Here is a 12,080-nt window from a genome sequence, read left to right as displayed (position 1 = left end):
ATGGAGCATGGTGACAACATACTATCTCATTAGAGATGCAGCTGTTTAAAGGAGAGGGGGAAATACACAGACATCTTTGAATGCGGGTCCCTCAGCCCTGCTATGCACCTTAAACACTGGAAAGGAACAAACCAGTTAAACAGTACACTGACTTGTACAAAAATGTCTAAAGCCAGAGTTAATCAGATCAAGAACAACCCACATCTCATTATAATAGTTATCCAGGCTTATATGAGGATTTTTTTGTCTCTTTTTTTTTTTTTTTTTTTAAATATGGCCGTGAAGCTTCATATACGCTTCATATACTTGGAGCTTTGATGCATGAGCAAAATGGCCTGGAAAAAAGTCATCAGTTACTCCTTCATAGTAGTCCATATACTCTAGCTTCTTTTTTCACTAAGGGCTAAGCTACCTCAGATTAGCTAGTGTTTGCTACTGGTTTTAGCAGAGTGGCTACCCTCTTTTACTGTGGTAAACTGTTCGTGACGTTAAAACCCAGACATTTACCGATTTCTCTCTTAGAGAAACTAATTCACTAATTCACATCCTATTGGGTTTACAACAAACTAAATTTTCTCATTTGCCTCTGTGAACTAATAATCTAAGATAAAAGCATTAGCATTTTTACCAAGTCTTCTTGTCCATAGTCACTTGCACTACCATGTGACGGTAGATATTAAGAATGCGTTTACACATATCAGTGTGCTCATCCAGAAGAGTTTTAATTTCATTTGCAGGTTCAAGGAAGAATATATTTGAAGAGTTTATTATAAAAATCTGCAGGTAAAAAAGAATGAATGTTATGAGCTTGAAGCCTTTCAATGTTTTCAGCGATTCAGTTGATAGTAATCAGGAAAGAGAAAATCAATGATTAACAGATAAGGCTGCATATACACTCATTAGTAAACATTTAAATATAAGTTAGCTTGCTTTGATGATGAAGAAACAATCTGATTAATTTTTTCAATTTTTATAGAAAACAAATTTGTATACATTCCTCTTCTAGATAAATAGCAAATTACTCAAGACAGTTATTAAATATGAAGGCTGAAAATGTTCTGAGGAAGAAGTCCACTGCACGAAAGTTCTGCCTGTAAGCTAGCAACTAGTCCAACACAATATGCGGTTACAGTATTTAAAATAATCATGGTACATAGTACATCTGGTCATGACAGTGACCGTATTAAGTTCTGGGGGTCTGAAGCATTCATGCCATTGTGATCGGCAAGGTTTATTAAAAGTAGTGAATAGAGGATATCTTCTCCAAAGCAGTTGCCCTTTTACCTAGCAGTATGCTTAGAATAAGCATGCATTTTATAATAGCTGCATGCAATGCTCCAAATCAGGCATGACCTATCTTCCTGATTCCATAAACCATATATCAAAATCTTCATATAACTGAAATGTACCTAAAATATAACTCAAATACCTCAGCAAGCTGATGAGAGAAGGAATCCCAGTATGGTTCAGAGAGAGAAAAAAGATTAAAAAATACGAGGATGAGGTGAAATGTAGCAATGCTGGCCCCAGGAACTCTTGCTTTTTTGATTCCTTTCACAGCCAAAGATTGGGAACACGTGATACACTCCCATCACAAAAGCTGAACAAGAGTACTTGTCAGCTATTTGTAGCTCACAAGCCACAATATAGCCATCAAATTCACTCTCTCATAGGTAATTTAATGTAATATACACAAGCGACTCTTCTACAGAGAAGGCAAGCAAGTGAATTTTCTTATGGTTATTAAAAGTTTCTGTAAGCTGCAGTAAATCTTCCAACGGATGTCACTTATCCATCCTCCTAGGATACAATGTACCACCAACCACCACAAACTAGAAAAGCTACTGGGATTAACAGTGCTGTCAAGTTTGATTGGTCACAATCAATATTCCTAGATATTTACATTAGCAGGCCTGCCAAAGTGCATGATGGAGTTAAGGCAATTCAAGCCTGTAAACCCATATCCAAAAGGATATTGCTTTCATAATGTACACAGAAGAAATGAATGAAAAAATCCAGTCAAAGCAATTCTTATGACACTGCCTGTCTTTTGTTACCTGTGCAATAAAATTATACTCCAAATTCTTCCAACATTCTGTTTTTACAGTTGTTCTTAAAAGATAATGAATGGAGGATATACGTAAGAATACTAGGCTGCCAAAAACACAGAATGCTTTTTTCAGGTGCTATGCTTTATCAAATATCAATTTTTTGATCCTGTAGTCAATATGATATTTTATATAAAGGAGACATTTTCCTAGGTAATCAAAGCCACACGTGACAAAGTTATTCATTTCAGAAGCTTGAAATCTTTTTCTACAAGATTTGACTTGCAGTCTGCATAAACATGTAAGCATACAGTCAAGTACAATGGCCTAACTTCGTTAGCTGGATACAAAAATAAAGAAGAATCACTAAGAACTACTATGACTATACTCTTCTCTCTCTCTCTCTCTCTTTTTTTTTTTTTTTTTAATATGTACAAGACATTCACTCTGGAGCATTTAGTTTCAGGTAGGCTAAGGGACAGCTGGCATGCTACAGTGAACATGTTCTGAAACAATTATTAGTTACTGAAGGAAATAGCAAGCATTATTTTAAAAAGCTTTTTTCTCCAAAAATGTTTAAAACAAGCTGGATCTGAGTCTGTCAGTAATAGAATTGTCAATGAGTTAAATAAATGAAAACTAAAAGGCCAGAATTCTAGTTAACCTTTATTACACCTTTGCAACCTCCAACAATAGACCAATATTGACCAAATTGTTATATTTGAAATGTGGTCAAAATTCTCTGTATTTGCTACAATCTTAACAAAATTTAAAGTCACCGCTATTAATTCAATTATATAAATATGAAAATCAAATCTTATCATGTTTATGGCAGTTCAGCATTTCTACATACTACATACATACTTTGTTCAATTAAAATAAAAAAAACATAGCAAGACCACCTTTCTAAACACACATAAGCAATTCTGTAATCTGGACTGTTTAGACAATTGTTTTTCTGTAATACGATGTAGAGCACAATGCATGTCTGAATGTGATAATGAACCATTCTTTTACTGTGTTACCTGACAGTCATGTATGCATTATCCTACTTAAGGTCAGTAAAGATACAGCAAACCACTGTCATTATTCTGATGTTATCTATCATCATACTTACTAAATCTAAAAAAATTTATAAAATCTAGTGATGCTTTGGAGCAGGAGCATGAGATTCCCTTACAACAGTACTGTACTTTATTCCACTCATCGTGTATTGATATAAAAACCTAAGCTGTGAGGATGAAAATTAGATATCAAATCTATTTCATACCTGCAATACTGACTGCACTCCAGCTCGTACATTTTGCTCTTCAGTATCAATTTCAAACATTTTATGTGAAGTATCTTGGTAACAGCCATTTCTTGCCCAGGTTGAATTTCGAACATGACTGGAGTTCATCCCTTTTTCCTGAAAAATACTTTTTTTCTTAGAACCTCATAGATATTTCGCTGATATTTTGGTTTTATGTTATACATAAAGGAAAAAGTGAAAGCAGAAAATTTTACAGTATGTGGACAAAACAATTATGACTTTTTTTTTACCCTTTCTGTACATAATTTTTACATGGTTGGAAGTTGGCATATTGTATAAACCACATCTTGAAACTAGTTCATAAAATTATGTGAATTTTTAAATTGAACTAACCACATAAAAAAACTCCATACATAATGGAGCAAACTTGTAGCCCATTTGTGCTCTGTTTAATCACCATTGCTTTATTTCCCCCAGCAGACACTCTGACATCAAATTAAACCACATATAATCTTTTGAGAAGGCCGCTTTGGCTCTACCAGCATCTACTAGCAATTCTAAAAGATGTACCAATATTTACCAATAAAAACGAAACTACACAGTGTAGCTATATTGAATGGAATTTAAAAATATACTTCAAACTTCAGTATCCTTCCCTGTTGTACATGATTATTGGGAAAACTTAAGAGCTTTGTGTTTAGCCCCAAATAAGAGAGTTCACTGCTAATGTGAACATAGATGAGCAACAGTACAAGAAAAGTGTATTAACACACCAGATATTATCATTAGGGGTGGAGGTGCAGAGAGAGATTTTCCAAGAACAAAGAGGACAGCTAGGTGCCCAAATGTCACTGAAAGTCAACAAGATGTGAATCCTCTCCTTCATTTTTTGTTTTCCTGGAGTCAATGTAAAGAGGAGTCTATGTTAGTTTGTGGTGCAACAAGAAGCTGGCACTGGCTGGAAAGTACTTTCATTATCCTACTCTCTTATTTAGTCACACCTGGAAACTATGAAAAGACCACAACTGTATTTTTATCTAAATGTTTCTTTCAAATTTTTCCTTCAAACTTTATACTCATCAAAATGCTATATGGAATTTCAGGTCATGCATTACAGGGCTCCAGAATTAAAACAACCTTATTACGATGCTATTTTTAACAGTAGGATGTTATGACTTTTTTTTTCCCCTTTTACCTCTTCTCTTTCTTTTGCTTTCTCTGAAGAATCGTGGTCCACAGCATTTTCATCACAATCTATAGTTGTACACTGCATTATTTCTTCAGGTTCTTTCATAAATAAAGGCTTGTCTTCTTGCTGAATCCATTCCTGATACACCTTTACCACTTTCCTCATGGCAGCTGCTTCACAAATAGGCAACAAAAATGCCTGGCAGTACAAAAAAACCAAAACGAAACAGTTAAAGTAGTTGAGATCAAGTTGGAACTAACCTATATTGCCTCAAATTATAGCTAGAATTGAACAGTTATAAGTAAAAAGTGAATGTATAAAGCTGAGAAGCATCAAGATAAAGTTCAAACTTCCTTAAGGAAGACTTTATAATGGTCAGGTTCCATGAGATAAGAGAAAAAACTACAACCACTGTGGGTAAGGCCCTCACCTTAAAAAGTCAATTAATCCTGAACCTAAACGCTTGCTTTCTTCACCTGTAATCCAAAAGCATATGGACAGGTAATGAAAAAAATGTCTTAACAAAAAAACTTGTCAAGAAGGTACCTTCTCTGAAAATTTCTCTGCCAAAGAGACAGATACGAATGAGAGTCCATACAGGCAGATCCACTGGATACCTGGACTGCTGAAATTAAGGCCCAAATGCTCACGAAAAGCAGGCAAAGAAAGCGTCTGATACAAACTCAAATGACACACATTACTAGTAGCCATATCTTATTTTTATCTAAATGAGACTTTACCAAACAGTAGCCATAAAACAAATGACTCCCCGAAAAAACTTTGTCAGAGCTACTGTTTCAAAAAATCGATGCATTTGAGAAGCCAGATGACTAATTGCTGCCCTCTTCAGGAAGTTTTATGTATCTGCTGTGTTAGTAAAAAGTTGAGGTCAGATGCTTTTTACGTAAATCAGGTATTAACTGATTATAAATATACTTAACAAAGACCACAATGCCCCAATTGCTTTCAAAGAAATAGATAAGCTACACTAACACACAGCTTGATGGAATCCATGGTGTGAATGTTGAAAGCTCAATGCCCATGAATGCAAGGAGGGACCACTTGAAACAAATGGTATGTTCTTTCTCTGGAAACAGACATTTCATACAAATATATTACTATCTCTAAGAAAAATTCTGCAGCTTATAGAATTCAACTGACAAGTTGATCAGTCACACATCAATAATCAACCAGTCTAACAGTCTTCTGAAACCCCAAGCACATATTTTGTCTCCAGAGTTCAAAATGCATAAAGCTTTTCCTCTAAAGGCAATCTTCCTACTACTCAGCACAAACGAAATTTCATCCTGACTGGAATAACTTCGGTCTAACGTTTTAGAAACATTAAAAACATGTGGCATACTAGAAATAAATTTTCACAGACAACTTCTTGATAAACCACCACTTAAACAAGATCTCATAAACACACATGAAACCAAAATAATCTACACAAATCAAGATGGAGTGCCTTACAAAAAGAGATTTAAAAAAAAAACAAAATAATACTACCCGTGCTGTGCTTTCACTTTTCTTTTCTTTTAAGTTTCTAAATAGATGAATCAATAATTTAGAATCCACATTCAATGTCTCAGGCTGTGTCAATCATTGGGCGGCAGTTTAAATTTGGATAACTCCATTATCTCCCTCAGCAATGTGTCCAACCTCACAGACTTTCTCTGTATCTGGTTAAGTTTTGACATTTGCCTCATCCAATAATATCTATTTCATCCAGAAATACTGGAGCTTTTAAATGTTTAGATTTCTGTTGTTTAAACTAATTTTAGTATCTTGCATTTCAACAGAAAGTTAGTATATTTTTCTTTAAAAACACCCAAAAAATCTATTCAACTTTTGATTTATAGTGAGGGGCACAAAGGAGGTCTATCTTGTTCCATTCTCCTGCTTTGAACTGAAAGCTATAGTTCTTCATGTCATAAATAAATGCTTTACATTCTGGCATATATTCTTAGTTTAAATGTATTTGTTTAACAAAGTTTCCGGTTGAGAAATGCTATTTTGAATATGCTCAACTAAAATTTCTGGACTTTGATAGAATGTTTGTGGTAAAGTCAGACAGCAGTTGTTGTTGCCTTCTCTAGCCACCTGTCCCATTCTTCTGATGAACACTATCAAGGTAAGGACATTCAGCTGCTCCAAAAACAGCTCTTGAACTACTCTAACAGCCTAGGGGCTGATGCACAAGATGATCAGACACTCCTGTCTATGGGGAACCGTAAAGTCCAAGTTAAATATTGTGGAACTGTTTATTAAAGAAATAAAATATTTTAGAAATATTTTAGCGTATTTCAGGCAGGCATATTCTACATGTGAAATATTACTGAATTTTTCCTTTTCAATTCTTAAATCTTAAAGGCAAGAAGATATAAACGTGCAATTTTTTCTATAAATGTTCCGTTTAGCAAATACACTTGAAACAAAACTATGACATGATGATAGTTCACAGTATAACAATCAATATTTTTGCATTCTATATAGGGTTCCTTACCTGTCGAAAAATCTCAGTTAGAAAGTTAACATTACTTCTTTTGGAAGAAAAAACTTTGCGGACTATTTCAATGTCAGTTAAATGCTCTTCATCAATGCTGCAGAGGCTGGAAGAACTTGGTTCTCTCTCTGTTAGAGTGCTTGTATTAGAATGAGATTGTTCTGGCTCTATATTTCTATCCTGTTTATCTGTATTGTCATTTTTGCTGTCTTCCCTTGAAGCCATGCTAGCAGCTGCTCTCTGAAACAAGAATTAGAGTATTTCATAGTTCATTTTTAGTAATATAATTTGAACACTCCTTAAAACATACGAAGAATTCAGAAAAAACCCCAAACTCACTGCATTTTAAAACTCTGCATTTCACCTCTCCTTGACAAAAAACAAAATAATTTAGAAAAAAAAATTAAAAGTCTAGTGAGTCCTTCTAAACTGAATAAATAAGTAAAAATCTTTATTCTTCTTCATTAGGTATAACTATCTGAAGAGTGCACAGTACTGGTGATACAATTACAACAAAAATATAAAAACAAACAAACTTTGCTTTGTACTTAGTTTTACCTGAATATTCTTTGGCACATTTTCACCTTCTATCCCAGGAATATGAGGTCTTGTATGAGGTTTTGGCTCAAGCCAGAAAGACACCAGCCATCGAATGACAATAACACGAGCCTTAATGAAAGGTTCCTTTGTGCAATATATTGCTTCATTGGTTTCAGCATCTTTCTTAACCATTACATAGTGTGGCTTTGGTCTCATCTGTGGTATCTCTGTAGGGAAATGCAACACTTTAAAATATGTGCAGAGAGTGAGCTCACTATACGTAAGAAAGCTTAAAACCATAACCAGTACAATTGACCTTTCAGAGGCACCGTTTTTTGATACTCAGTGTTGCACAATTCATCCCAAAATGTGCTGAAATAGACATGATATAGGTAATCCTAAGACTGAACATAAACCTTCAAAAGGCTACATTTTTTTCCTGGAGGGCAGCTAAACTTAGGGTCCAAGAAACTGTGACTGGTTATTTTTGCTAATGCAAAGCTCTTCGTTTTTATCTGAAAGCAATTTGTATGGACTTACAGCCTTTGTTTCATTTTTTTTCTGTGCAAATGAAAATATCTTTGCAAGATGAAATTTTTTTAAGCTACACGCTGTATTTAGTATTTAATTGCCACAATTTCAATTAAAGAAAAAACTAAGCTATCCCATCCAATAGCAAAATTAACTCACTACTTCATGCTTTCACAGAAACTACAAAGGAGTTCTAAGTAGAAAAACAACTATTACCTAGACTAGAACGTGGCCTATACAAGAAAACTATTTTCATATAAAATGAAAACACTGCCATACTTCCTGACTTTTAAGATGTGCTTATAGTTATGCTATTAAGCAACAATTTATATGTGAAACATACCAATTTTATAGATTCATTTAAAAGCCCTATAGACAACTTATCCACTGCTACCAAACCTGCTAGAGAACAGTAGCAGCTCAGAAGCAGTAGACCACCACATTTCCTAGCACATCCCTAGAAACATCTCTATGTTGGTCTGCAGCCATCCATGGTGGAGCAACCTATTTAGCGATGAAGTTCATCAGTTCTTCACTGATCCCATCATCTAAATACACTTTTACTCCAAACTGTATACTAACAGCAGTTGCAATAAATACAGCCTTTTCTGGCCCTAAGATGGGTGAAGATGAATAGAAGAAACTCTTCTCCAAAAGCCATCTGGTCTCACAGCTTCATCTAATGCCACATCTGCACTAGAAAATTTCCCCGGCATAAAATCTTTACAGTATCGTACTGCCAGTGCAAGTGCACTTGCATCTTCGCATGACTCAGCTGAAAGATAGTTCCGTGGCACTAGCTCCCACACTAGCATCCAAGGGGACGTAACAAATGATGCTCACTGGGAAGCCAATCTTGTTCTGAAGGAACTGTAATTGTTTTAGAGGTTTATAGCTTACAATTACATTTTCTCCATTCCATTGTCTACACAATGGTTCAGAATGGCATAGCTCTTCTGATTCTCTACTCTGCCAGGGACAAGGATGCTGACAGTACCATAGGTAATCCCGAATCTGCTTCAGCAGAACTTGACCATTTTTAGTAATACAACTTTGGAATGGTATCCACATGTGCAGTGAAAGAGTTACAAAGATGCAGAAAGAAAAGCAGGTGTACCATAATGCACAGTTCTGCAAGCCTATGCATCAGCCAGTTGAACTCCAGGTTCATATCAGGTACCTCAACACTGCAAAAATGTTAGTTCTGTGTTTCTCAGTCCAATGCAGGGTGCTGAATAGCACTGTGATACAAGTTATCAACAATCTGAAGTGGCTACAAAACGTCTGCTGCAAGCAACATTTCCCTGGGAGCGGTGTGCCAACTTCATTTCTAGTTCTTCAGTGCAGAAGGGCAATTTGACACAAGTGAATGAAAGTTTACCTGAGGACTGAAGATGACTTGTCTGTCAAGAGTATGCCATACCATTGGGGTTTTAGTATTATGACTTTATCAGATAACAGCACGCAAAAAGAAGGAAAAAAGCCCTAAAATTAGGGAAAATGATGGAGAGTGATAGGTGGGCCACAGTATTTCAGCACTGTCTCAACCTTTCTATGGCTTGCAATACATTAGTAACAGATGCTTTCCATGGTTTTACAGGCTCTGGCAGGCCAAAATGCAGTTTGAAGATGTTAATTCTGGGTGTCAGGGAGGATGCAAAGCAGTCATGTTGAAGAATATAAAGCTGTTCCAAAGAGCTATGAATAAGAACATTCTTCCCTAACTATATGCCCCTAAAGCTAGGTCAACAGTTATTTTAAGGGATCCAGCAAAACTTTTGCCAAGCTATGGTGCCATAATCTGGACAGCAGCAAGGAAATAATCAACTACTATCTAGACAGTTAACTTATGACAGTCACATATTCATTTTTTGGCATTTGAAGTCAACATACAGCCTACCTGCCACCCTGCTGCTAAGACTTTCCTGTTAACATAACAGAACATGCAGTACCAGCACTGAGGATATCCAACGTGGTATACCTCAGTGTCCTTCCAACAACCAGATACCAAAAGCATGGACAAACTCATCGTAATGCTGTTAAACTGAGGAACATTTCCAGAAAACACTGTAGAATTGCATCCACTATTTTCAGTGGAACCATTATTTTTAAGAGGAAAAAAAACCAACATAACTCTTGTACACTATCTACTTCAGACTTAGTTATGAATGCACAGAATATTTTTTTAAAGCTTATGAAGATTTTATTTACTATAAACAAAAAACCAGTACATTGTTTTCATTCTGTGTAAGTCAGCAGCTCAGAAAGAATCAGCAGCATCTGTTAAATGCTTTCCAACACTAATTTATAACAGCAAAAATAAAAAGAAAGTAAGTGCCTGGTAGCACAGTATTTAAAGACTCAAAATCATAGTTCTCTTTGGTATCTACTAGCTGTAATACTGATTATACAGTAACAGGACTCATACAGTATTTTCAAAAGGATGAAACATCCAGCAGACATGCAGTAAACATGCCTTTGCTGTCTCCTTCTGTAGTTTCACAGTACCCTCCCAGAACATCCTGTCTGTCTATCCCCTCTCAACAGTATTATGTTCTGCAGCCATTCCTCAAATCTATCTTCTCTCAATCTTCTCTTGTATTTTCACATTCCTGTCAGTCTTGGAAGTAGGTGTCAAGGCTTCAGGTGAGGATACTGACCTAAAACCAAAGCAAAACAGAAGCTTGTTAGATTGACTTTTTTTGTTATTGTTTAAATTCACACAGAATGAGGCTGTTCTATAGCATACCAGTAGAAATCAGCAAGGTAAGTTGTCTGTTTTTATAAGATGTGATAAAGCCAAAAAGGGCAAGAAACTGTAGGTGATGGAAGACACAGAAGAGAAGATGAAAAGGCTAGCAAAACCAAACAGATATCATTGTGGACGCTTGCAGTTTTGACAGCCCTTACTTTTGAGAGCAACGAAGGGCTCAGAAGGAATGAAGAGCTGCAGAGAACTGGAGGACAGCTCATCTTGCTTGTTATTTGCCTGCAAATGAAAAGGCCTACCTAAAACGCTTGGAAGCGGCATGCAAAGGTACTTTACTATAATGGAAGAAACAATGCCCCTAGAACTAGAGATATGACAGCAAGGTTCCTACAGAAGAGTTTCCAAAGATTGTCTTACATGGACTGAATAGATGTTAAAGGAGAAGAGAGGAGAGAGGAGAAGAGAGGAGAAGAGAGGAGAAGAGAGGAGAAGAGAGGAGAGAGGAGGAGAGAGGAGGAGAGAGGAGGAGAGAGAGGAGAGAGGAGGAGAGAGGAGAGAGAGGAGAGAGAGGAGGAGAGAGGAGGAGAGAGGAGGAGAGAGGAGGAGAGAGGAGGAGAGAGGAGGAGAGAGGAGAGAGGAGGAGAGAGGAGGAGAGAGGAGGAGAGAGGAGGAGAGAGGAGGAGAGAGGAGGAGAGAGGAGGAGAGAGGAGGGAGAGAGGAGGAGAGAGGAGGAGAGAGGAGGAGAGAGGAGGAGAGAGGAGGAGAGAGGAGGAGAGAGGAGGAGAGAGGAGGAGAGAGGAGGAGAGAGGAGGAGAGAGGAGGAGAGAGGAGGAGAGAGGAGAAGAGAGGAGAAGAGAGGAGAAGAGAGGAGAAGAGAGGAGAAGAGAGGAGAAGAGAGGAGAAGAGAGGAGAGAGAGGAGAAGAGAGGAGAAGAGAGGAGGAGAGAGGAGAGAGGAGAGAGGAGAGAGGAGAGAGAGGAGAGAGGAGAGAGGAGAGAGGAGAGAGGAGAGAGGAGAGAGGAGAGAGGAGAGAGGAGAGGAGAGAGGAGAGAGGAGGAGAGAGAGAGGAGGAGAGAGGAGAGAGGAGAGAGGAGAGAGGAGAGAGGAGAGAGGAGAGAGGAGAGAGGAGAGAGGAGAGAGGAGAGAGGAGAGAGGAGAGAGGAGAGAGGAGAGAGGAGAGAGGAGAGAGGAGAGAGGAGAGAGGAGAGAGGAGAGAGGAGAGAGGAGAGAGGAGAGAGGGAGAGGAGAGAGGAGAGAGGAGAGAGGAGAGAGGGAAGAAGAGGAGAGAGGAGAGGAGAGGGAGAG

General features: G+C 37.3%; 1 protein-coding gene across 9 annotated transcripts in view; it reads right to left on the bottom strand.

Annotated features, from left to right (window-relative positions):
- RALGAPA1 (Ral GTPase activating protein catalytic subunit alpha 1) overlaps positions 1-12,080 on the bottom strand; it is a 134,356-nt gene that overhangs the window by 102,306 nt on the left and 19,970 nt on the right. For all 9 annotated transcript variants that reach the window (XM_064512351.1, XM_064512350.1, XM_064512352.1 and 6 more), the window contains exons 9-13: positions 7,554-7,762; positions 6,996-7,235; positions 4,496-4,687; positions 3,319-3,456; positions 629-777 (exon numbers count right to left, since the gene is read on the bottom strand). In XM_064512351.1, coding sequence (XP_064368421.1) covers positions 629-777; positions 3,319-3,456; positions 4,496-4,687; positions 6,996-7,235; positions 7,554-7,762 — 928 coding nt within the window. The remainder of the gene's footprint in view (positions 1-628; positions 778-3,318; positions 3,457-4,495; positions 4,688-6,995; positions 7,236-7,553; positions 7,763-12,080) is intronic.

Source organism: Dromaius novaehollandiae, chromosome 5 (genome assembly GCF_036370855.1).
Source record: "Dromaius novaehollandiae isolate bDroNov1 chromosome 5, bDroNov1.hap1, whole genome shotgun sequence".
Taxonomy (NCBI): domain Eukaryota; kingdom Metazoa; phylum Chordata; class Aves; order Casuariiformes; family Dromaiidae; genus Dromaius; species Dromaius novaehollandiae.
The sequence above is the reverse complement of the archived record's forward strand: the minus strand, read 5'-3'. Positions and strand labels throughout refer to the sequence as shown.